The sequence below is a fragment of the Bos taurus genome, chromosome X, assembly GCF_002263795.3.
Source record: "Bos taurus isolate L1 Dominette 01449 registration number 42190680 breed Hereford chromosome X, ARS-UCD2.0, whole genome shotgun sequence".
Lineage (NCBI taxonomy): Eukaryota > Metazoa > Chordata > Mammalia > Artiodactyla > Bovidae > Bos > Bos taurus.
In genome coordinates this window covers 3230755-3258750 of record NC_037357.1, presented here as the reverse complement: position 1 = coordinate 3258750, position 27996 = coordinate 3230755, and the positions used below count along the sequence as shown (strand labels likewise).

General features: G+C 39.2%; 1 protein-coding gene across 2 annotated transcripts in view; it reads right to left on the bottom strand.

Moving 5' to 3' along the window:
• Positions 1-11819: 11819 nt before the first annotated feature.
• IL13RA1 (interleukin 13 receptor subunit alpha 1) overlaps positions 11820-27996 on the bottom strand; it is a 78127-nt gene continuing 61950 nt past the window's right edge. The window contains exon 11 of one of the 2 annotated variants that reach the window (NM_001206677.2): positions 11820-14292. In NM_001206677.2, coding sequence (NP_001193606.1) covers positions 14200-14292 — 93 coding nt within the window. In that variant the 3' untranslated portion in view covers positions 11820-14199. The remainder of the gene's footprint in view (positions 14293-27996) is intronic. The other variant, XM_059883296.1, reaches the window with a different exon arrangement.

Sequence of the window (27996 nt, the reverse complement as noted above, 5' to 3'; positions counted from 1 at the left end):
ACACAGAAGAACTATACAAAAAAGATCTTCACGACCCAGATAATCACGATGATGTGATCACTCACCTAGAACCCACCATCCCTGAGTCCGAAGTCAAGTGGGCCTTAGGAAGCATCACTATGAACAAAGCTAGTGCAGGTGATGGAAATCCAGTTGAGCTATTTCAAATCCTAAAAGATGATGCTGTGAAAGTGCTGCACTCAACATGCCAGCAAATTTGGAAAACTCAGCAGTGGCCACAGGACTGGAAGAGGTCAGTTTTCATTCCAATCCCAAAGAAAGGCCATGCCAACAAATGCTCAAACTACTGCACAATTGCACTCATCTCACACACTAGTAAAATGATCCTTAAAATTCTCCAAGCCAGGCTTCAGCAATACGTGAACTGTGAACTTCCAGATGTTCAAGCTGGTTTTAGAAAAGGCAGAGGAACCAGAGACCAAATTGCCAACATCTGCTGGATCATGGAAAAAGCAAGAGAGTTCCAGAAAAACATCTATTTCTGCTTTATTGACTATGCCAAAGCCTTTGACTGTGTGGATCACAATAAACTGTGGAAGATTCTGAAAGAGATGGGAATACCACACCACCTGACCTGCCTCTTGAGAAACCTGTATGCAGGTCAGGAAACAACAGTTAGAACTGGACATGGAACTGGTTCCAAATAGGAAAAGGAGTACTTCAAGGCTGTATATCGTCACCCTGCTTATTTAACTTATATTTTAATATAAATATATATTTATATATATTAATATATATTTAACTTATAAATATTTTACTTATATGCAGAGTACATCATGAGAAATGCTGGGCTGGAAGAAGCACAAGCTAGAATCAAGATTGCCGGGAGAACTATCAATAACCTCAGATATGCAGATGACACCACCTTTATGGCAGAAAGTGAAGAGGAACTAAAGAGCCTCTTGATGAGAGTGAAAGAGGAGAGTGAAATAGTTGGCTTAAAGTTCAACTTTTTTTCAGAAAACTAAGATCATGGCATCTGGTCCCATCACTTCATGGGAAATAGATGGGGAAACAGTGGAAACAGTGTCAGACTTTATTTTTCTGGGCTCCAAAATCACTGTGGATGTTGATTGCAGCCATGAAATTAAAAGACGCTTACTCCTTGAAAATAAAGTTATGACCAACCTATACAGCATATTAAAAAGCAGAGACATTACTTTGCCAACAAAGGTTCATCTAGTCAAGGCTATGGTTTTTCCAGTGGTCATGTATGGATGTGAGAGTTGGACTATCAAGAAAGCTGAGCACAGAAGAATTGATGCTTTTGAACTGTGGTGTTGGAGAAGACTCTTGAGAGTCCCTTGGGCTGCAAGGAGATCCAACCAGTCCATCCTAAAGGAGATCAGTCCTGAGTGTTCATTGGAAGGACTGATGTTGAAGCTGAAAATCCAATACTTTGGCCACCTGATGTGAAGAACTGACTCATTGGAAAAGACCCTGATGCTGGGAAAGATCATGAGCAGGAGGAGAAGGGGAACGACAGAGGATGAGGTGGCTGGATGGCATCACCGACTCAATGGACATGGGTTTGGGTGGACTCCAGGAGTTGGTGATGGACAGGGAGGCCTGACGTGCTGCGATTCATGAGGTCACAAAGAGTCGGACACGACTGAGCGACTGAACTGAACTGATCCTGCCAGTAACAGACATGGTGTATATCAATATTTCCCAATGGTATTCAAGGCAGAAACTTAATGAAAGCCGCATGACTAAGTGTACACTCAGCAGGTTTAAGGAGCACGTACGTAACCATGCATAACTTTTCTGAGCTTAATATTCAGACTCATAAACCTGTTTTTCTGCTTTGCTTTCAGATTTTCAGTGCATTCAAAAATATCATAAAGGGGTTGCACTATTTTGGTCTTGATCCATGCTGAAGTGCTCTTTCAGTGTCACATTTCCAATATGCTTATATCAGTCATTATCCTGAGGGAAAAAAAACGATGCAACACATGTATGCTTTGTACTGCCATTTGCAAGACCATTCCCTAAATATATTAAAAGTTGGCATTTGGGTGAGTGTGTGTATGTGTGTGTGTGTGCATGCAAGCTTGCAGGGTTTTTTTTTTCCCCCAATAAAACAATGTTGTGTAAGAACTTTGCGATTTCAAGGCCAAACTTGAGTTTTCACTTATTTCACAGATGTCTTACTGTTCTTATAAAGAATTTCTGGCATCCAATTGGACATTTAACTAATGTTTAGTCACAGCAATCTGGAAAGGGAAAAAAAGCTACTTTGTGGTGACAGGGTCATATTCTTTACTGGCTGTCAACATTGTATGGTTTAAGGGCCAACGATTGTTTGTTTCCAAATCCTTGCCCCTAAGTATCACAGAGCATCAGTATTCAAAAATCCACCATGAGCCTTTTTGGATCCCCACTTGAACAAATTAAAAAAGATTTATGAGACAATTAAGGAAATATGAACATTGACTGGATATTTGGTAGTATTAAGTAATTACTATTCATTTTTAAGTGCAATAATGGTATTGCTGTAACTTTTAAAATAAAAGGGTCTTCAGCTTTTAGAGATGTATGCCCTGATATGTTTGCTGACGAAATGATAGTGTTTGGGTTTTACTTTTTTTAGCTTTTTTTCTTTTTTGACACGGACCATTTTTAAAGCTTTTATTTGTTACAATATTGCTTCTGCTTTATTATTATTATTATTTGGCCACAAGGCATGTGGAATCTTAGCTCCCTGACCAGGGATTTGAACCTGCACTCCCTGCATTGGAAAGTGAAGTTTTAACCACTGGACCCACAGGGAAGTCCCTGGGACTTACTTTAAAATAATTTATTGTGTGTGGAGTAAAGAATGGGTGGAGGTTTAGCTGAAACCAGATTTTCCATGTTGTTGAAGCCAGATGATGAGTACATGTTGGTCATTCATTGTAAAAATCTCTCTACTTCTATGCTGGAACTTTTCCATAATAAATGATTTTCCAAAATATATGAATCTTATCCAGGAATAATTATCCACAAATATCTTGGCCATCCTTGACTTTAGCAAAGATGAACTGATCAAATTTCTTAAAGGAGGTGGAGGCCAAAAGGAAGATGAAATGAGGCAGGTAAATCTGAAAAGAGAGGAAGTTGGGAAAGGCTTGGAACATAGATTCTTGCCAGAGTGGACAAGTGACTGCCAGCCACAGAGAGAGAGCATTTGGGAGTGGTAGTAGCTGGAGAGAGAATGCTGTGAGAAAGTAGTAGACTCAAAAGAAGGAAGGGATCCTGTGTATGCATGTTGGCGAGGGCTAGTGAGATGCAGCTGGAACGTAAAAGCTGTAAAACAAACTTACCTTTTGGGTCAAGCTGGCTTTGTCTCCCCTCTAGTGCCTTTGGAAACATCATGGAGATAAGGCATTTAGAATTCACTCCTGGTCCAATTCTCAAGTCAAACAGTAAATTATAGAATCATCTTCTGTTTTTGTCTACATTTTGAAATCTACAAGTCTTGGGTTAGCTGCTATTTTTCTATATCTGCTTTCATTTTTGGTCTAAAAACAATCAAAAGTTACCATTTTAATGATGGTGGATGGCAGACCTGAAGGGGCTCCTGTAGATCACTTACTCCTTTTCCCAGGAGAGAAAATAGAAACTAAGAGGAAGGAAGTGAGCTGCCTAGCATTGTACAGGATGGGGACATGGTGAAAGTGAAAGTGAAGTCGCTCAGTCATGTCCGACTCTGCTACCCCGTGGACTGTAACCCACCAGGCTCTTCCGTCCATGGGATTCTCTGGGCAAGAATACTGGAGTGGGTTGCCATTTCCCTCTCCAGGGGATCTTCCCGACCCAGGGATCAAACCCAGGTCTCCTGCATTGCAGGCAGACATGGTAGGCACTCAATAAATGTACATTCTAGTATAACTCTTCCCTATGGCTCAAACGGTAAAGAATCTGCATGCTATTCATGTTGAGGTTTGACAGAAAACAACAAAATTCTGTAGAGCAATTATCTTTTAATTTAAAAAAAATAATTTTTTTTAAGTTAAAAAAACAGAATCTGCCTACAGTTTAGGAGACTCAGGTTCGATCCCTGGGTCCATAAGATCCTCTGGAGAAGGGAATGGCAATCCACTTCAGAATTCTTGCTTGGAAAATTCCATGGACAGAGGAGCCTGGAGGGCTACAGTCCATGGGGTCACAAAGAGACAGATATAACTGAGCGACTAACACACACAGTATAACTCTACCAAGAAATTACAGCTGGCATCAGATATGATTGGTTGGTGCCCATGTCACACAGTTTTAACACCATTCCTGGTTGGAAAAAATGAATAAATAAATAGAGAAAGCAAAGTTAGATCGTCCCTGACTTATAGGCCTTCTCTATAATTCTAGTTCTGGTCTCCATGGGATCCCTATGTGCAGACAGACTGGCTCTTGGCTGTGAAGGTCATAGCTAATCCAGGTTCAAGGTTTACACTGCACTCCCATAGTGAGAAAATGGTGAGTTGGGCACCAAACTACCTATTTTACTGTCAAGGAGTAGCTATATAGCATTATTTTTCCAGTTTTTAATCTACCCCAGGGGTGAGGGGAGAAAGTGAATCTGTGGAGTGTTTTTTTTTTTCCCCAGCAGCTTGAAAAGTAGAAAAAAAAGGGGGGGGGGAAACCCTACTTTTAATCTTAAGCATTTTTAGAAATGTAAACAAGAGTTAAGCTTTGAGTTCTAGCATTCTAAGATTTTAATATTGCTAACTGGATTTATACCATATTTTTCTAAAACATTACAATTAGAAAATGTCATGCTATTACAAATTCAGTACAATGAAGGTTAATAGTATAATAAGATATTGTAAAAGCAAGATATATTGCTGCCACTAGGATTGTCATTTTCACATAAGAAGGAAAAAGGAATTGATGCTAGAAAAACAGTATATGCAATTATAGCCATCATTTATTGAAGTTCACTTTACATGGTTTATTTCATCAATATCTCAAAATAACCTGATGAGGTAGGTCCTTTTATCACCGTTTTACAGATGAGAACTGAAGCTCAGACAGATCAAGTTGAGGAAACCTCCCAAAAGTGAAACCAAAAGATGATTAACTGGAGCCTGAAAGATGTGAAAATGAGAGAATCAGTCTAAGACATACAATATCCAATTTTTAGGAGTTCTAGAAATAGAGAAAACAAAAAAGATATGTGAGAAATAATACAATGTCTCAAAAATGAAAGATAAGTTTTTTGATTGAAAGGGCTCACAAAAGCCCAGCCCAGTAAATGGAAGACAATGGATAAGAAGGTATATTACTGTTTAATGTTAAAACACTAAAGATCAAAAGAGAACATTTAAAGTTTGTAGAAAAAAAGTTATATACAAAAAAATAAGAAATCTTAAAAAAAAAAAAGAAATCAATAGAACATCAGACTTTTCAAAAGCAACACTAGAACCAAGAACATTGGGATAAAGTTTTCAAAATTCTTACAGGAAATTGTTTCTAATTAAGAATTCTTCAACTGGTGAAACTCTGAATGATGTATGAAGATATATTCAGACACAGAAAGGTTTTATTCAAATTACCTCCCATGTAATCTTTCTAAGAAGTTAGTGCAGGGTATGGTCCACCAAAACTAGATCATAAAGCAATCAAGAGGACAACCTAAGATCTAGGAAATGGAATTTAACACAGAAGAGAAACAAAGGGAATTCCTGGGATGACAGCTGGGTAGTAGACAAAGAGGGCAACCATTCCAGAATGGAGAAGGAGGGCAGGGTTGTCTCTAAGAAAAATAGAATCTCATAGATTACCTAATATACTTGACCATACTGAGTGGAGTTTAATGGTTTTGATAGAAAGTTTGAGCCTGGACTCGAAAAGGCAGAGGAACCAGAGATCAAATTGCCAACATGGTAGGTTTATAGAAAAACAAATCAAACCAAATGTACAGTGTGGGGAATATAGTCACTAACTATGTGATATCTTTGTATGGTGACATGTTGTAACTAGACTTACTGTAGTGATCAGTTTGCAATATATAGAAACATCGAATCACTATGTTGTGTAACAGGAACCAACATAGGTCAATTACACTTCAAAACCAAACAAATAAAGTCATACAAAAAGAGATCAGATTTGTGGTTACCAGAGGCAGGGGGCAGGGGAATTGGATGAACACAGTCAAAAGGTACAAACTTGCAGTTATAAGATAAAACAAGTACTGGGGATATAATGTACAACATGATAAATATTGATGTAATTAACATGGCTGTATGTTATATGTGAAAGTTAAGAGAATAGAGCCTAAGAATTCTTACCCCAAGAAAAAAATTGTTTTTTCCTATTTCTTTAATTTTGTATCTATGTGAGATGATGGATGTTTGCTAAACTTATTGTGGAAGTTATTTCATGATATATGCAAATCAAATCATTATGTTGTACACCTTAAATTTATGAAGTCAGTCAGTCAGTTCAGTCACTCAGTCATGTCCGACTCTTTGTGACTCCATGGACTGCAGCATACCAGGCTTCCCTGTCAATCACCATCTCCTGGAGCTTGCTCAAACTCATGTCCATTGAGACAGTGGTGCCATCCAACCATCTCGTTCTCCGTCGTCCCCTTTTCCTCCTGCCTTCAATCTTGTGCAGTTATCAGGGTCTTTTCCAATGAGTCCGTTTTTTTGTATCAGGTGGCCAAAGTATTGGAGCTTCAGCTTCAGCATCAGTCCTTCCAATGAATATTCAGGACTGATATCCTTTAGGATTGACTGGTTTGATCTCCTTGCTGTCCACTTATGAACTGCTGTATGACAATTATATCTCAATAAAACTGGAAGAAAAAAAAAACAAATCAAAGCAAAAGAGACGATTTGGGAATCACAAAATAAATGCACTACAGTTAATGGCATTTTACATGGATCAACTGTAGACCAATAATTATATGATATAATGTAATTACTGAATATTTAAGCTCAAATTTGTTGCATTTGTGGCAGGGAATTATGGGTGCATGTGGTGTGTATGTAAAGCTAGTTCCTCAGCTTCTATAGTAGGAATTTAGAAATAGATAATCTCTAAGCCTAAGTAAAAATAAAGAAATAGCATTAAGTATTAGGGTATTATTCCAAAGTAAAGAGTTATATGCCAAAAGAAACAGCTACAGATGTTAAAAGCAGTTTTAAATAACACAAATTTATTAGCTTACATTTCTGCAGGTCAGAAGGGCAGCCCAGCATGACTGAATTCTCTGCTCAGGGTCTCACAAGGTTGAAATCACACCAGGCTTGCCAACCTGTGCTCCTCTCTGGAGGAACTGGGGGAGAGTCTGTTTTCAGGCTCATTCAGGTTGCTGGCAGGATGCGGTTCCAACACTTTGTCCATGGCTTCTTCCATCCTTAAGCCAGCAACATTTTGGGTCCTTTCTGTGTTTTGAATCTCTCCTCCTCTTATGTTTTCAACCAGAGAAATTTCTTTGCTTCTAGGGGCTCAAATGACCACATCTGACCCACTCTCATAATACAAGATAATCTCCCCACTTAAAATTCTGTTATGTTAACCACATTTGCTAAGTCCTTAGAACTGACTCATTGGAAAAGACCCTGATGCTGGGAAAGACTGAAGGAAGGAGGAGAAGGGGACGACAGAGGATAAGATGGTTGGGTGATGTCACCGACTCGATGGACATGAGTTTGAGCAAGCTCTGCGAGTTGGTGATGGACAGGGAAGCCTGGTGTGCTGCAATCCATGGGGTCACAAAGAATCAGACACGACTGAGTGACTGAACTTTGCCATGTAAAGTAACATTGTCATGGGTTCCAAGGATTAGGGTGTGAGCCTCTCCCCTGGGAGGAGGAATCAGCATAAGAGTGGCAGAGCAGGGGAACTGTTTTTTTTTTTTTTTTTTTTAAAGCCCCGTGGTATTCTTTGATTTTTAAAATTGTTGTTGTTCAGTTGTTTCTGATTCTTTGCGACCCCATGGGCTGCAGCACACCAGGCTTCCCTGTTTTTCATTATCTTCTGGAGCTTGCTCAAACTCATGTCAGTGATGTCATTCAGTCAGTGATGCCATTTAGCCATCCCATCCTCTGTTGTCCCCTTCTCCTCCTGCCTTCAATCTTTCCCAGTGTCAGGGTCTTTTCCAGTGAGTCAGTTCTTCACATCAGGTGGCCAAAGTATTGGAGCTTCAGCTTCAGCATCAGTCCTTCCAATGAATATTCAGGACTGATTTCCTTTAGGATTGACTAGTTTGATCTCCTTGCTGTTCAAGGGACTCTCAAGAGTCTTCTCCAGCACCACAGTTTGAAAGCATCAGTTCTTTGGTGCTCAGCCTTCTTTATGGTCCAACTCTCACATTCATTCATACACGACTACTGGAAAAACCATAGCTTTGGCTATACGGATCTTTGTCCACAAAGACTTTTAAAATTAGGTACATGTTTTACGTTGATCAAATGAAATCCCAAAAGTTAATTGCAATGACCCAACTTCCAAGTATTGAATTCAAAGGGACTATTTTAGAGAATGCATCAGATATAGTAGCAGATGTACAAGCAATCTATATTATACAAAGTCCATTTTGGCACTTCTAGGCAAAATGACCTAAGACTGCAAAGCATGTTAAGAAATACTTGTTAGGTACAACCATGGCTGGGCCCTTGGGAAAATTCTGATTTGGATGAATCACAGGATTCTTCCAATGTATCAATTCCTTTGTTCTTACTGTTGCATTAAAGAACCAACTTTGGTTATTTTTGGCAGATACTGCTGCTAGCTAGCTATCTACTGTAGCAAGAATAGGAGGTAACCATAAACATATTCTCTTGATATGTAAAACAAAAGTCATCATCTTAATTGTTGCAGGATATCAGAACAGAGCCAATCTAGTCCAACCTCCTCATTTTACAGATGAGAATACTGAGGCTGAGAGAGAGAAAGGAAGCTGCCCATGCCATTGCTAGTGCACACAGCAAAGATCCTCACTTCTAAATGAGCTCTACAGCTTATGGCCATTGTTATGAGCCTTGGATGGGATGATAAATCACTGTCTAACATCTCACTTTCTAGATGGGGAAGTAGATGCAGATAGGAAGAGATACCTGTCAAAGTCATTTGAAACTTCTAAATTCTAATCCAGGTCTCTTTCCCTGTACAAAGTAGCCTCTCCCTGACTAACCACCTGAAAGTGAAAGTGTTAGTTGCTCAGGCACGTCTGACTCTTTGCCACCCTGTGGACTGTATTCCATCCTCTGTCCATGGAATTCTCGAGGCAAGAATACTAGAGTAGGTAGCCATTCCCTTCTCCAGGGGATCTTCCCAACCCAGGGACTGAACCCGGGTCTCCCAAATTGTGGGCAGATTCTTTACCATCTGAGCCACCAGAAAAGCCCACTAACCACTTGATACCAAAACACTTACCCACTTCTAAATTCCTAGCGCCTAGCACACTGCCTGGCTCATAGAGGAATGAATGCACAAATGAATCTTAAGACAGTGTATAAAAGCTCACTTTGCAATGAAAAGAACCTGGAGAAGGAAATGGCAACCCACTCCAGTATTCTTGCCTGGAGAATCCCATGGACGGAGGAGCTTGGTGGGCTACAGTCCACGGATTGCAAAGAGTTGGACACGACTGAGCAACTTCACTTTCACTTCACTTTGCAACGAAATGATTTAAATTCTTAGTCTTCCAGTTGATAAGAAATCTGGTAATAATTTGAAATCAGATGTTTCTTCTTTAGTCTCCTAGGACAAATAAGTACATCACTGGCAGTATTATACAGGCTCTAAAGTCAGGCTGACTTGTTTTCCAATTCTGTCCCAGTCATGAGCTATGTGATCTTGCACTCCCAACTGAATCACATTATGCCTTGCTTTCTTCATCTGTAACATGAAGATAATAGCACAATTTATCTCATAGGACTCATATGGGGATTTAGTGAAATAACACATGTAACTTGGCAGACAGTAGCTACTGGGTAATTATTAATTTTCTCTTTTTATATAATGGTCTACCTAATAAATGTTGAAAACTAGCAGTGAAATATTTTCCTGTTGCTAATGGCAAACCAAGTGTGACCTAGAAAAGACAGCTAAGGCCAAAGAACCTTCAGGAAGAAATCATGTTGGGGACTGATACAAAAGTACATCCAAGTGTCAGCAAAACTCCTCCCTCACTTGAAGTAGAAGCATGCCAAGATTTTGCTACAGTATTTACAAAACCTGTTATTGCTTGATCTAATCATTAGGGTTTACAAGAAAATAGAGTCTCTGAAATAAGTGTTCTGTTGTTGTTCAGTCGCTAAGTCAAATCGAACTCTTGTGACCCCATGGACTGCAGCATACCAGGCTCCCCTGTTCTTCACTGTCTCCTGGAGTTTGCTCAAATTTGTGTTCCTTGAGTTGTTGTTGGTATCTAACCATCTCACCCTCTGCCACCCCTTTCTCCTTTTGCCTTCAATCTTTCCCAGCATCAGGGTCTTTTCCTATGAGCTGGCTCTTCGCATCAGGTGGCCAAAGTATTACTTTCTTCTAAAACTATTACTTTCTTCTAAAACTATTAATATTCTAGTAGCATGAAACACTACTCATGTGAGCACAAAGTTGTGCTTGTAAAAGAGTAGGACTGCATGGAAATGACAAAATGGTAAATTATCCTGGAAAGCAAATGGGCTTAGATCGTTCTGGCTCCTCTGCCCTGAGATGAGGTGTAGCTACAGGAATTTGTTTTCTATAGATCTCATACAGATATATAATCTCAAGGGCCCCCAGTTAAATGTTTTCTGTCCTAATAGTGTTGATGTGTAGAGAATCAAAAGGCAGTTTCTTAATCAAAACTATACTTACCTGGAGACGGATTTCCAGAATCTTCCTGCATCATTTTAAATAATTACAAAAGTAACCTGACCCAGACCAGCACCTCCTATCCATACCCTAGGGCTTGGATCCTGGAAAGTTGCAGGGTAAGTGACAAATGTCAGATTAAAGACCCACTCCTAGAACATAATACAAATGAGAAACTCTCCATGACATTCAAACCATTTTGCTGTAGTTAAAGAAAACATGGATATATATTACTACTTCTTAAAAGGGAAACTTTTGTAAATGGAATTTCTTAGTCTCAAATCTAACTTGCTTATGTGATTCATTCATAACTAGAGCTCCCTCATCATGTATATACCATGACAGCTTCCTAGGTACACTGCACTCTGTGCTGTGCTTACTTAGTTGTGTCTGATGCTTTGTGACCCTATGGACTGTAACCTGCCAGGCTCCTCTGTCCATGGGGATTCTCCAGGCAAGAATACTAGAGTGGGTTGCCATGCCCTCCTCCAGGGTATCTTCCCAACCCAGGAATCGAACCCAGGTCTCCCACATTGCAGGCAGATTCTTTAACGTTTGAGCCACCAGGGAGGCCTGAGAATACTGGAATGGGTAGCCTATCCATTCTCCAAGGGAACTTCCTGACACAGGAATCAAACCAGGGTCTCCTGCATTGCAGGCAGATTCTTTACTAGCTGAGCTAGCAGGGAAGCCCACACTGTTCTCTACTGGAAGCTTAAAATCAGAAAGGACCAGTTCCCCATTTCCCTTGTTAGAACCATGATTTATCAAAAACTTATGTCCCTTTAGGTACTGTTTGCAAAGGCTGTGCTAATATTAAACCACATGCACACCTTTATCAGAAAACCCAGGCATGCCAAGAACAGCAGAGAAGCTCATGATAAATGGTTGTAAGATAAATTAGCAGTCTTGGAATTTTTTCCCAACTTACATTCTTTTAACTCCATTTTTTTTCCTGCCACCTACTCCTCATAACACTTTCTTCAAAATAAGACAAAAGGAAAACATTTGGGTGACATACAAAAAAACAATATTTATTTTACTCAAGCTTTTCTGCAAGAAGTTAAAATGATCCCCAGTTGAAGGCATTACCAAAAATGTTAACATAGTTTCATGTATCCCTTCTGTGCCAGATGAGGAAAAGACTTATCTGAATGAAAGAATAAGAATGACCATTTTTACAGTGGGTTTACTTAGCTATGTGGAGAAAAAAAAATATAGGTTAGACATCAAATAGTACATAAATCTACTAGTTTCCTATAGGTAGTGGGAATTAAGCTGATGTATTAAAGTATCCAATTGCTCTCAAGACCTGGGGATCACTTTTCAGGAATTATAAAACAGCCATAGGCACTTTCATAATTCACCACCCCATTTTTTCCCCCAACTATTTTGCTACTAAAAGAGCAAGATGGAAACAAAACACAATTTTCCCACTCCCAGGCTGCAGGACTGTCTGGCATCAGTAGTTCCTTAGATCATCAGAATATTAGAGCATCCCCCACCACTGCCATCTAAGTAGGACGACAGGAAAAATGGCTTTGGGTGAGGCATTTAGGTGTTGTGTTTTCTGGAAGTATAAGATCTGGCTAGGAAATAATAATCTCTTCCCTACACAGGAAAACCAAATATTCTTTCTAGAGAACAGTAGGGCAGAATGGAACATCCATGCCTGTCTTCCAGCCTCAACCTGACCTCAAATATAGAAGTGCAGGGAGGAAACATCTTGACATCTGCCATTGCCATGATCCCTAATTTTCTCCTCCACTGTGGTGCAAGGACATTGCCACTTTTGCCCAAACCTGTAAAGAGTAGGGATGTCTTATCTCCCTTCCCCCTAAGAGCAGGAATTGGAACTAGCACTATCTTATTAATATGAATGAATGAATGTTTGGAGAACTTGTGACATAGAGTTCTCAAATTCCTACCAGTAATCTGAGTCTATGTGAGGAGGGGGACTTCTCATTTCCATACTCTGAATATAGAGGAAGTAGAAATAGAGGGAATATATATATATACACATATGAATATGTTGTGGGGATGGGTGAGGATGGAGCCCTAACATAGGCAAAAAACAAACAAACAAACAAAAAAACCCCACAAAGGACTACCGTTGGAGCCTGGGATGGCTGGCTATCAGTATTAGAAATGAAGCCTGCTAATAACCATTTGGGGGAGTAAGGGAAAAGAGAAAGATATAACTATTCTTTTTTTCTCAAGCAAATATCAAAGTTCTAAGTGAAGAGAATACTTCTTTTCTGTGTAGAAAATGCATAAACAGTAAATGCTGAAAACCTTCAAATAAATGCAGACTCACATAGAAGTTAAAAAAGATGCGAGAATTAGTCATTGTTTCTCAATCTACTCACACTTGTCCTGAGATGCAAATTACTCCCTGCTCCTCTAGGTGCTGTGAGCAGATTTATATTCTAATTGCTAATGAGAGGTGAAAGAATACACAGAGGGAGAATGCAAAAGGGGAAATCGGGGTGGGGAGTGGGGAGCTGAAACGTCTGGAAAATGACTAGTGGGGAGAAAAAACTGATCGAGCCCCAACTAGACTGTGAATTCTTTGAGGGAGTCAGCGCTTCACAGCTGGAGGCCCAATACAATCCGGACGTGTGCTAAATACTTGATCTGAATAGCAGTGGTGAAGAAGAAATTCATCATTAGAAACTGTGTCCTTCAAACTCTAATAGTCAATAAGTTGTTCTGCCTCCACTGCCATTAAAAGCCTGCAATGGCTTCAAAAGTTCTCAGTAAAGAAGCTGCCTCTGCTTTTTCTGTAGTCACAGCTGGCTGACACGGATGCCTGGGCCTTTCAAAGCAGAGAAAAATGCTGCTGGAGGGGATGAAGGTTCCATACTATTAAAGAGTTTTAATAGCCGTAGCCCCAACTCAGTGGGATCCCAAACAATAGATAACAGATTCTATCAATTCTGTTTTGTTAGATGTTCTCTATAACTCAAGTTTGACTTCAGCATTTGCACCCAAAATGAGTTCTCCTGCAAATAATATGTGTTGGTATTATCTGAGAAAAAGAATTCAAAGCAGGCATAGATCCCTCAGGAAGTTGTCACAATTCTTGATAAGATTAACTCGACTGCCATCTTCACTTTCTAGCTTTTGCCCCCTAGTGTGAAGCCTTCGCAAAAGATGTCTGCCTTTAAAATTCAACAAGAATGACTCTGTTCTTTTCTCCAAAGGGCCTATTATTTTTAGTTTTTCGGTGCACGACTCAACAGAAAAACCTGTGGCTCTTATGAGCTGCCTGTTTTGAAATGGTCCAGTAGTTTCAGTTTCCCTTTAACAAGTTCCCAGATAATAAATGGAGAACGGAATGAATCTTCACAAGGTCACATTGAAGGTTAAAATAAATTATCTCCATCACTGAGAGGCTCTCTTCAGGCTTTCTATCAGCACTACAGAGTCAGTTTCTTCTTTGGTTTGCTTCTCATAGATGTCATACTTCTTCCAGTGCTGGAAGGGAAGAAAAAAAGCACATGATGACTTTTTTAAACAGTGTTCTTTTCCTGAGTACCTGCAGTAACTGCTTATTTTTAGGTTTGTGTTCATGGAACCCCGAGTGTATGTTTTCCTTTTTGTTTTGGGTTTTTTTGTTTGTTTGTTTTGACCCAAGAATCTTCATCTGTTTGGACAATTAAATGAATTTATCAAGAAGAAAAGCATGGGATTGTTAATAGCTATCTCAAAAGGTAAACTTATGTGGACATACATCTCCAAAACTGGAAACAAAGTCTTTTGTAGAAGAATGAAAGAGTGACATGTTTTTCTTACTTCAACTGTTTCTATCTCTATTTTTTTACTGCTCCAATTTGACCATTGCTCCAGAGCTGTCAGAGGCTCAGGAAGGCATCAAGGTTTATGGCAATGTACAAAATATCCTAGAAGACAGTGCAGTTAAAAGTTTTGAAAGACCTTGCATTAACAACTTCATGCAAGAAAAGGGAATTGTGCATACAAAGTAAGCACATCTTGAACTCAAGTTAAGTGTGTCTCTTATGGTGAAAGCCAATATCCTAGTCCTTGCCTTCCTTCCTTCCAAGTCAGAGGAAAGGATGAAATGTCACGTCCATTTGTTTCTGTATCACCTATGGCTGTTTTCACGCTACAACAGCAGAGCTGAGTTGCTGTAATAGACCCAGTGGCTTGTGAAACCAAAAATATTTACTATCTTCTTCTTTACAGAAAAAGTTTGTCAATCCCTGCATTAGATTATTTCTAAGCTCCTTTCTGCTCTGCTGTTTTCTGGTTCTGTAAGACTAGAGAAGTAAATGGAAAGAAGAAAAACCAAAAACAAATGACAATGATGATTCAGCTGCCTCATGTTGTGCAACTAGAGATGGACCCAGCAAGTCAGGAGCATCCAGTCTTAAAGCACATATAGAGGGATGAGTTGGGAAACACTGCTTAAAATATCCAAATTATCCTAAATATTTAACCGTGATACTCCTAGTAGAAAGGCTACAATAAAAAAATACTGACAATTCCGAGTGCTGATAAGGATGCAGAGTACCTGGACTTCTTATATATTGCTGGTGGCAATGTAAAATAGCACAATCACTATGGAAAACAGTCTGACAGTTTCTTATAGAAGAAAATATACACTTACTGAATGACCCAGAAATCTCGCTCCCAGGTACTGACCGAAGAGAAATGAAAATATGTCCACACAAAGACCTCTACATGAATGTTTATAGGACCTTTATTCATAAAAGCCAAAAATCAGGAATAGTCATGATGTCCTTGAACAAGTAAATGGTTCAATACAAATAAAAGCAATGATACACAACAACACAGCAACATCATGCTAAGTGAAAGAAGCTAGACTCAAAAATCTGTGGGTTGCATGATTATTTTGGGCTTCCCTGGTGGCTCAAATGGTAAAGAATCTGCCTGCCAATGCAGGAGACCTAGGTTTGATTCCTGGGTTGGGAAGATCCCCTGGAGAAGGAAACGGCAACCCTCTCCAGTTTTCTTGCCTGGAAAACCCCATGGACAGAGGAGCCTGGCAGGCTACAGTCCATGCGACCACAAAGAGTAAGACATAACTGAGGGACTAACACTTTCCCCATTCACTTTAATCATGATTCCATTTATATAATATTCAGGAAACGGCAAAAACTTACGGATAGAAAACAGATCAACGGTTGCAAGGGTACACGATCAGGGAAGGGGGTGTACTGTAAAAGAGTATGAGGGAACTTGGAGGGATGATGGAAGTTTTCTATATCTTGATTGGAGTGGTGGCTACAAAATTGCATACATTCGCTAAAACTCTTGTAACTGTACACATAAAAATAAAATGTATGGTATGTAAATCTTCACACACTTGAATTTTTAAAAAATGCATAGATAACTGATAAAAAATCTAAAAACATTATACAACCTTAAAGTAATGGTTTATCCAATAAATGGCACTAAGACAACTGGCTAAACATTTGAAAAATAAAGTTAAACCCTACCTCACAGCCTATATGGATAAACCCTCTATGGATTAAAGACCTGTATGTGAAAAACAAAAATCAAGTAAGTCCTGGAAAAATGTGTTAAGGAGCAATTATGTAAATCTGTAGTAGGAAAGAGCTTTCTACACATAAAAAATAAAGGAAGGGGAAGAATAAGATGGTGGAGGAGTAGGTGGACATGGAGTACAATTCTCTCCATGGATACATCAGGAATACATCTTCAGACACAGAAGTGCATGCAGAACACCAGCTGAGAGCAGACAGGAGTACCTGACCAGAGGAAAAGAGTATATAGAACCATGTAAAACTCGGTAGGACGAAGGAATTAGGGAGAAGAACAGGAGTGTGAGTCGGACTGGACCTGCCCTCGGTGGGCAATCATCTGAGTCAGAGGAGACACATTTAAGGCTGAGAGTGAAACAGCTGATCTGTGGCAATCTAAATGGAATGAGAATCAGACAGTCCTTGCCACAGCCATACATAACCCAGACAGGGATGCAAGTCTCCTAGAAGGTGCAGCAGCCAGGAGCTAAAGTTTAGGAATTGTGGAGCAATCCCAGGGTGAGGGCTTCTGTTGACTGGGGCGAGACCAACTGAGGGGACTTGAGGGAGGAGACTGTGGTGGGAAATGCCTGTGGAGGAAAGCCAGGCAGCCATGGAAGCAAGATGATACTGCTGAGTCATGCATAGGGGGTGGAGCCATCACCATAGCCTCTTTCTCCCCACATACCAGCATCAGGAGCTGAACAATAGACAGGCTGGCCCATCAAACCCCTGACTGCACTGAACTACAGAGCAGGACCCCACCCAGGGTGCTCCTTTAAGTGCCTGATGCGCTGATCTACAGAATAAGACCCCAGCCATGGGGGTCCCTCTATGTACCTGACACACTGAACAACAGAAGAACCCCAGGCAAGGGAGCCCTCTAAGTGCCTGAACGAGCAGAGTTATGGAGAAAGACTGGCCAAAGAGGCCTTCTGATCACTAGCTAAAAGGGGCTTGAAAAAAGACTCTGATAGGGCCATAACTTCTGTGGCAGGGGCAATCCGTGTCCCTGCATACTTGGTGCCACCAGGGTCCCCGCAGGCCAAGCAGCTGTACCACCTTCATGCTTAACTCTCACTGGGGCAGAGCTGCCACAGGCAAAAAAAATTCTTGCATTTATGCATGCAGGGTCACTTCAGTAGTGTCTGAGTCTTTGCAACCGTATAGACTGTGGCCTGCCAGGCTTCTCTGTCAGGGAGGGGGGTTCTCCAGGCAAGAATGCTGGAGCAGATTGGCCAATACTGGTTGCCATACCCTTCTCGAGCACTATATTTCCTGCTGCCCAAGCTGCCAACTCCCCTGACTACCTGGTACTGCCAGAACCCCTGCGAGCCAAGCAGGTGCACCACCTCCACACCTGGCCCTCACAGGGGCAAACCCAAATCCTCCAGGGCAGCCTCAGGAGCAAATCCCAATGGAAGACCCACATGCAGAGGTAGAAGTAAAACCACAATTGAAACCCAGGGGCAGTGTGGCTAAGGAAGAAGACCCAAAACCTTCCCACCAGCTGTACAAGCTGCAGATTAAATCCACACAATCAACTAGGCAGACTCTGTCTATGGAATATATAAAAGGTCATGAGAGCTCCCACAAAAGAAAATGCCCTAGTTCTGATAGCTGAGGACATTGAAGGCAAGAACACATAGTAGTTGGATCAGATTAGAATACGAGCTGCCCCCACAGCAGGTCCAGAGATCAGCACAGTGTTGGACGGCATCCTAGGGAGGTGAGGTGGACTTTGACTCCCAGAGAGGGAAAGGACTCTGACAGCAGTGACCCAAGAAAAACATTTATTATTCTTAGGTTTTGACTTGTTCTGTAGATTCTTCTGGACTTTTTCTTTCTTTTTTTTCCCCCTTTTTTCCACCCTCTGTTGTAGTTGCAGATTTTATTGGCACTATGAAATCTAATTAAGCTTTTGATATTTTTCTTTTTTTTCCTCAGTCACATTTTTTACTGTTGTTATAAACATCTGCCTGTACATTGGGCTTTTGCAATTCTGTGGAGTTTTCCCTTTTCTCTTTTTTTAATTTTAATTTTTTAAACCTATTATTATTTTTCTAAATTTACTCTTTTGTTTGCCCTTCCTACTGTTCTTTTCCCCTTGCAGTTAATCTTTAATGTATATGAATCTTCTTCATCTACCTCTATTTGACTGCATATTTATTCTTTTTTTCTTTTCTTTCTTTCCTTTCCTCTCAACATATTTGTTAGCTTTGTTTTCATTGCTTTATTCCCCACTTGGTACCTTGAACTAGTTTTGTTTTCCAGTTTGTGCTTTAGTTAGTTTTTTTCTTAACTGGTAAATATAACTTTTGATTTCCATTGTTCTCTGGGTCAATCTACTGTACTTTATTTTTGTTGGACTTTTTTTGACTTTGCTCATGGGTGTATATATATATGTGTGTATATTCCATTATTTTAATTATTATTTGCCTGATTTTGTAACTGCCATTTGTCTGGGGTTCATTTTTGGTTTCTTGATTTTGGATATTTGTTTTAATCTCACTTAATGCCATAATAAGCCACTTGTGGAATCTTCACTCCTGACCAGAGATCAAGCCCTGAGCCTTTGGGAGCACTGACTCCAAGACCCTAGACTACCAGAGAACTAACCCTAGGGAGTATCAAATAGTGAGAACTCACACATAGGAAGCCACGTGAATTCAAGACCTGGCATCACCCAACCACCAGTAGCCTCATCTAAATAACAAACAAAACAAAAATACAAACCCAATCATCAGCAGACAGGATTACCACCTCACTCAGCCTTGCCCATCAGAGGAAAAACAAACAAACAAACAAAAACTCAGCACAAAACTCAGCCTATATGAAGCTCACACAAACCACTGGACCAAACTTAGGAGGGCAGAAACGAAAAGGAAGAAAGAATTCAACACTGAAGCCTGGGAAAAGGAAACTTTAAACACAATAACTTACAAAAAAAAATAATGAAAAGGCAGAGAAATACTACACAAATGAAGGAACAAACTAGAAACACAGAAGTCCAAATCAATTAGGGGGAAATAGGCAAACCACCTAAAGAATTCAGAATAATTATAGTAAAGATGATCAAAAACCTTGAAAACAAAATGGAGAAAATGCAAGAATCAATTAACAAAGACCTAGAAGAATTAAACAATAAATGTACAGAGACAAACAACACAATTACTGAAAATAAAAAAACTCCAGAAGGAATCAATAGTAGAATATCTGAAGCAGAAAAATGAATCAGTGATCTGGAAGATAAAATGGTGGAAATAACTGCTGAAGAGAAGAATAAAGTAACAAGAATTGAGGATAGTCTCAGAGTCCTCTGGAACAATATCAAATGCACGAACATTTGAATTATAGGGGTCCCAGAAGAAGAAGAGAAAAAGGAAGGGTATGAGAACAGTTTTGAAGAGATTATAGTTGAAAATTTCCTCAACATGGAAAAGGAAATAGTCAATCAAGTCCAAGAGGCACAAAGAGTCCCATACAGGATAAACCCAAGGAGAAACATGCCAAGACATACACTAATCAAACTAACAAAGATTGAACACAAAGAAAGAATATTAAAAGCAGCAAGGGAGAAGCAACAAGTAACACACAAGGCAAGCCCCATACATTTAATAGCTGATCTTTCAGCAGAAACTCCGCAGGCCAGAAGAGAATGGTAGGATATATTTAAAGTACTGAAACGGAAAAAATCTACAACCAAGATTACTATACCTGGCAAGGATCTCTTTCAAAACTGATGGAGAAATCAAAAACTTTTCAAACAAGCAAAAGTTAAGAGAATTCAGTACCACCAAACCAGCTTTACAACAAATGTTAAAGATACTTATATAGTCAGGAAATACAAGAGAAGAAAAAGATCTACAAAAACAAACCCCAAACAATTAAGGCAATGGCATTAGGGAACATACATATCAATAATTACTTTAAGTGGAAACGGATTAAATGCTCCAACCAAAAGACACAGACTGGCTGAATGGATACAAAAACAAGACCCATGTATATACTGTCTACAAGAAACCCACTTCAGACCTAAAGACACATATAGACTGAAAGTGAGAGGATGGAAAAATATATTCCATGCAAATGGAAAGCAAAAGAAAGCTGGGGTAGCAATCCTCATATCAGACAAAGTAGACTTTCAAATAAAGAATATTACAAGAGATAAAGAAGGACACTACATAATGATCAAGGGATCAATCCAAGAGGAAGACATAACAATTGTAAATATCTATGCACCCAACATATGAGCACCTCAATACATAAGACAAGCACTAACAGACATAAAAGGAGAAATTGACAGTAACACAATAATAGTAGGAGACTTTAACACCCCATTCACACCAATGGACAGATCATCAAAACAGAAAATTAATAAAGAAACACAAGTCTTAAATGATTCATTAGATGAGACAGATCTCACTGATATCTTCAGGATATTCCAGCCAAATACAGAAGAGTACAACTTCTTCTCAAGTACACATAGAACATTCTCCAGGATAGACCACGTCTTGGGTCACAAATGAAACCTCAGTAAATTTAAGAAAATTGAAATTGTATCAAGCATCTTTTCTGACCACAATGCTATGAGATGAGGTGAAGTTTTTTTCTTACAAGAAAGAAACTGTAAGAAACACAAACACATGGAGATTAAACAACATGTCTCTAAATAACCAACAGGTTACTGAAGAAATCAAAAGGGAAATCAAAAAATTTCTAGAAACAAATGACAATGAAAACACAACTCAAAACCTATGGGGTGCAGCAAAAGCAGTTCTAAGAGGGAAGTTTATAGCAATACAATCCTACCTCAAGAAACAAGAAAAACATCGAATAAACAACCTAACTTTACACCTAAAACAACTGGAAAAAGAAAAAACAACCAAAATTAGTAGAAGGAAAGAAATCATAAAGATATGAGCAGAAATAAATGAAAAATAAAAGAAACAATAGTAAAGATTAATAAAATGAAAAGCTGCTTCTTTAAGAAGACAAAATTAACAAGCCTTTAGCCAGACTCATCAAGAAAAAAAGAGAAAAGCATCAAATCAACAAAATTAGAAACGAAAAAGGAGAGGTTACAACAGACAATGCAGAAATACAAAGAATTATAATTATAAGAGACTATTATGAACAACTATATGGCAATAAAATGGATAGCCTGGAAGAAATGGACCAATTCTTAGAAAAGTTCAATCTTCCAATACTGAACCAGGAAGAAATAGAAATTATGAACAACCCAATTACAAGCACTGAAATTGAAAGTGTGATAAAAAAAAATCTCCCAAAAAAACAAAAGCCCAGGACCTGATGGCTTCACAGGAGAATTCTATCAAACATTTAGAGAAGAGCTAATGCCTATCCTTCTAAAAGTCTTTCAAAAAATTGCAGAGGAAGGAACACTTCCAAACTCATTCTATGAGGCCACCATCACCCTGATACCAAAACCAGACAAGGACAACACCAAAAACCAAAACTACAGGCCAATAACACTGATGAACATAGATGCAAAAATCCTCAACAAAATTTTATCAAACAGAATGCAGCAACACATCAAAGCTCATACACCACGATCAAGTTGGGTTTATTCCAGGAATTCAAGGATTCTTCAATATTTGCAAATCAATGTGATACACCATATTAACAAACTGAAAGATAAAAACCACCTGATCATCTCAATAGATACAGAAAAAGCCTTTGACAAAATTCAGCACCCATTTGTGATTAAAACTCTTCAAAAAATGGGCATAGAAGGAACCTACCTCAACATAGCAAAGGCAATATATGATAAGCCTACAGCAAACATTATTCTCAATGGTGGAAAACTGAAAGCATTCCCCCTATGATCAGGAACAAGACAAGAGTGTCCAGTTTCACCATTATTATTCAACATAGTTCTGGAAATCCTAGCTATAGCAATCAGAGAAGAAAAAGAAATAAAAGGAATCCAGATCAGGAAAGAAGTAAAGTTCTCATTGTTTGCAGCTGACATGATACTGTACATAGAACCCTAAAGATAGTATCAGGAAATTACAAGAGCTAATCAGTGATTTTCGCAAAGTTTCAGGATACAAAATCAATACACAGAAATCACTTGCATTTCTATATACTAACAATGAATATTCTGAAAGAGAAATTAAGGAATCAATCCCATTCACCATTGCAACAAAAAGAATTAAATATCTAGGAATACATGTTTCAATGCCATTCTCCCAAATCTTCCCACCCTCTCCCTCTCCCACAGAGTCCATAAGACTGTTCTATACCTCAGTGTCTCTTTTGCTGTCTAATATCATGTATGAAATGAGTCACCAGTCCAGGTTCGATGCACGATACTGGATGCTTGGGTCTGGTGCACTGGGATGACCCAGAGGGATGGTACGGGGAGGGAGGAGGGAGGAGGGTTCAGCATGGGGAACACATGTATACCTGTGGTGGATTCATTTCGATATTTGGCAAAACCAATACAATATTGTAAAGTTAAAAAATAAAATAAAATTTAAAAAAAATGAACAAACAAACTCACATAAAAAGAGATCAGATTTGTGGCTATCAGAGGTGAAGTTAGGGGGGAAGGGGAGTTGGATGAAGGCTGTCTAAAGGTACAAACTTCCAGTTATAAACAAATTATTAGGCATGCAATGTACAACATGATAAAAGTTGTTGAGAGTTAATCCTTAAAGTTCTCATCTTAAGTATGTGTATTCTAATGCCACCATTTCCTTAATATGAAGGAATCATACCCTAGATATTGAACCAGAGTGTTTAATGAGACAGCATATATTATATATTTTTATACATCAGTAAAATAGACCTACCCCATTTTCTTGAACCTCTGTATAATATTTCATTGTATGACTACACTATAATTTATTTAAGCAGTATCCTTAATATTAATAGATATTTAACTTGTATATCCTTTCTGGATGACAATTTGTCAATGGCAATTCAAGAGTTTAAAATGAATATAATCTCCTTTCATCTGGCAATCTTAACTGTAACAATTTATCCCAAGAAAGTAATGAAATATATATGTTAATATTAGCTGTGAAATGATGCCTATAATAATAAAATTTAGATTAATCTAAATGGCCAATAATAGTATCAAGTGCATCATGATATTGACACTTTGCTGCTGTAGCATGAAAGCAGCCATATACAGATGAATAGGCATGGCTGTGTTCCAACTGACCTTTATGGACACTGAAATTTGAATTTCATATAATTTTCTTCTTTAGATTTTTTCAACTACTTAAAAGTATACACACCATTTGCAGCTTTCAGCCTATATGCAAACAACTGGCAGACAGGAGTTGGCCCACAGTCTGTAGTTTACAGAGAAATCCTATGAGGAAGGTCATGGATGGCAGCATAATTTTTTTTTTTTTAATTGAAGGATAATTGCTTTACAATGTTATATTGGTTTTTGCCGTTATGACAGCATGAATCAGCTATAAGTAAATACATATCCCCTCTCTCTTGAGTCTCTCTCCTCCCACCCCACCCTTCTATCCTGCCCACTCTTCTACCTTCTAGGTCCTCACAGAGCACCAGGCTGAGCTTCCTGTGTTATCTAGCAACTTTCCACTAGCTATCTGTTTTACACATGGTAATGTATATATTTCAAGGCAGCATAGTTCTTCTGTTTCCCCAAATGCCACAATAAAAAGCACAAGCAGGAAAGGTAAGTCCACATGCTAAGTAGGAAGGCAAAGCTAAAATCCACAGACATAGTCTGCAATAATACCAGATCAAAGTGATGCTCCAATGAACCCTGAAATATGACTGGGTGGCCAAATTAGAGATGCTAGAAGAGCAGGATCGTATTAGTTACAGGAGAGTCTGGAGACAGAATCAGCAGGGCCTCTGGTAGATGTCAGGACTCTAAGACAACTCACTGTAATGTCAGCAAGCTGATGTATGAAGTGAGTGAGTCTGGTAGGAGTCTGCATTGTCCAAGAGTGACCAAATGCAAGGAGACCATGGGACAGCCTGGGAGCCACCTGGGCCCTTTGAACTCTCAAAACCACCCAAAGCTCCCTTCCTGGGCCAAGTCTACCCTGAAGAGAAACTGATGGAAACAGACTCCACACTGGCTAGGATAGAGCCAGGAGACACAAATTACAGAGTCCAGATAAAAGTAGAGGAGGTGAACAGGCAGAGTCAGATTTCAGAAAGGAATTTACTATAATTAAATTGGCAAAAATAATAGAAGATGGAACTCTATTGCTGTGAAATTAGGGAAAAAAAAAAAACTATCCTAAATCAAGCCTCCTTCTAAAACTTCAGGGAAACTACTTTCATGTAAAAATAAGCAACAGAATAATATTGTTACAGAATTAAAGCAGGCCAGAAAGATGTCCACCAAAAAATAGATGAAAATTATAATCTAATGTTTTAAAACTAGTGAAAAGATATTAAGAAAAAGTTATGTGATATGGGAAAATGTACATGGTATCAAAAAATATAAAAATTCAAAATAAGAGCAACAGAGAAATTATATGGTAAAACCCAATAAACAGTTAGAAGTAAAAGAAAATAATCATTTCAGAAATGAAGACTAGCTAGAGGAAACATGGGCAAATAAACACAACAGATAATACCTTAAGAGAAACAGACAATGAAAATTTCTTTTAAATCAAAAGAATTAATTAAATAAGATTTCTTTTAAATCAAAAAGAAATGAGATTAAAATAATCAAAAAGAAAGTTATCAAAAGGATGTGACAAACATAGAAGACAGGCAAATAAAATAAGGGGACAGAATAACAAAGTTTATAAGCAAAGAAATTTTTACTGAAATTTAAAAAAATGATTTGAAACTACATACTGAAAAGGCACACTATATACCTTGGAAAATCAACCCAGAATGACTAACACCAAGACATATCCTAATAACATTATTAGACTTGAAGGAAAGAAGTCTTTTGACAACCAGGCAAAAAAGACCAAGTGTTTCAATACAGAGAAAATTGTCAGTAGACTTTGACAACATTTATGCCAGAAGAAAATGGATGACATATTTAAGACACCCAAGGCAAGAACATGTAAGCCAAGGATTTTATATCTAGCTAAAATGACTTTCAATTATTAATGAAGGAAACTCCATCAGTGTGTAAATAATTCAGGAAATGTTGGTCTCATGAATCCTGAGAAAACTTTTGGTGCTTCATAAAACCAAAATTACTGGATTGACATCAACAGAAAGAATGGGAGTTAGCATCAAATACATACCATACAGAATTAAGACTAAAAAGGGCTATAATGGAGAAAATATAGTATATAATGACCTTATGCATTGGACATGTAGATACTGGACAACTTCAAGAATGGGGAGATAATGGGAAGAACATATGGAAAATTTGCTATATTTGATAATCATTAAAAATTATTTTATAGCTTTGTCAAAAGTTCAGAAATTCCTTCAGATCCACCTGTTTCTTTCTCTTCTGTTAAATTCAAATAAAGATGTGAGCATTTTATTAAAACATGTTATATACTATGATTTGTTAAAAGCATGGACTGGGCGGTCCTAAGATGGTGGAGGAATAGGATGGGGAGACCACTTTCTCCCCCACAAGTTCATCAAAAGAACATTTGAATGCTGAGAAAATTCCACAAAACAACTTCTGAATGCTGGCAGAGGACATCAGGCACCCAGAAAAGCAGCCCATTGTCTTTGAAAGGAGGTAGGAAAAAATATAAAAGATAAAGAGAGAGACAAAAGAGGTAGGGACGGAGCTCTGTCCTGGGAAAGAAGTCTTAAAAAAGAGAGGTTTCCAAATACCAGGAAACACTCTCACTGCCTAGTCTGTGGCGAGCATTAGAACCATAGAGGGCAACATAATTGGGAGGAAAAATAAATAAATAATTAAACCCCACAGATTACATGCCCAACAGTAACTGCCCCAGCGGAGAAGCAGCACAGATGCCTGCATTCACCACGAGCAAGCAGGGGCTGGGCAGGGAGGCTTGGGCTGCATTGCTTAGAGTAAGGACTGGGCCTGAAGGCCCTGAGGACAATCTGAGGGAACTAACTTGGGATAGAAAACCAGACTGTGGGATAACTACCACGTGAAAAGCCCTAACCTGAGACACCACCAGGCCGGCTCACAGAACAAAGGACTGAGCAGAGCTAGCCGGCTGCAGACCAGCAATCCCCCTCCGGTGCCAGGCAGACGAGGGTAGCCAGAGCCGGAAGGGGGCAAATGCAGCCCCAGAGAGGCATTATCTACCAAACTGCAAGCAGGCTTCGTTGCTAACCAAGACTTCTTGGGATTCTGGACGGTCAACATCTGCCTGAGAAGGTGCACTGGTTGTATACCCAGAAAACCAAGAGGCAGGGATGGGGGAGGCGATAAGTTCAGCTACCGCACTCACCAAATACCTGGTCACCTGAGCTGCTCGGACCTGGGAAGGGCACAAAACACAGGCCCAACTGAGTCTGTGTCTCTGAGGACTACCCGAGTACCTGAACCTGTGTGGCTTAGACCTGGGAAGTGCATACAAGCTGGGGCTGGCCTCAGACAGTTCCTGGCAAAGCAACCTAGAGCCTAAGCAGTGTAGACAGGGAAAGCACACACGCCGTGAGCGGGGGCAAACCCAGTGTGGCCGAGATACTGCAAGCACATGCCAGTGTTATTTTTTTGCAGCGTCCTTCCCTCTCCACAGCATGACTGAACAAGTGAGCCTAAAAAAGTGTCCACCACCGCCCCCTTGTGCCAGGGCGGAAATTAGACACTGAAGAGATCAGCAAACAGAAGAAGCTAAAATGGAGGGAACCTCCTTGGAAGTAACAGGTGCAATAGATTAAGATCCTGTAGTAGGCACCAAACTACATAGGAAGGGGCCTATAGATCTTGAGAAATATAAGCCAGATCAAGGAACTACCCGAAAATAAACTGACCCCACACTGCCCACAACACCACCAGAGAAAGTCCTAGATATATTTTTACTATCATTCTTTAATTTTTTTAAAAAATTGTTCTATTTTTAAGTCCTCTATTACTCCTTTAATTTTCATTTTTATAACCTACTATTACTTTGCAAAAAAAAAAAAAAAGAGAGACCTATTTTTTAAAAGCAAACTTATGTATATATTTTATAATGTTTGTGACTTTTTTTTTCTTTTTCTTTAATATTGTATTCTTGAAATTCCAACCTCTACTCTAGATTTTTAATCTTTGCTTTTGGGTATTTATTCTCAGTTTTGTACCTTTAAGAACCCAGTCTTCAGTACCCATTTTTACTTGGGAGCGAGATTACTGGCTTGACTGCTCTCTCCCCTTTGGATCCTCCTTTTTCTCCACTAGGTCGGCTCTATCTCCTCCCTCCCCCTTCTGTTCTCTACCCAACTCTGTGAATCTCTTTGTGTGTTCCAGACGGTGGAGAACACTTAGGTAACTGATTACTGGCTGGATCTGTCTCTCTCCTTTTGATTCCCCCCTTTATCCTCCTGGCCACCTCTGTCTCCTTCCTCCCTCTTCTCTTCTCTGTAGAACTCCTTGAACATCCCTGAGTGATCCAGACTGTGGAATGCACATAAGGAAGTGATTACTGGCTAGCTTGCTCTCTCCTCTTTTGATTCCACCTCATCTCATTCTGGTCACCTCTATCTCCTTCCTCCCTCTTCTCTTCTCTTCTCCATGTAA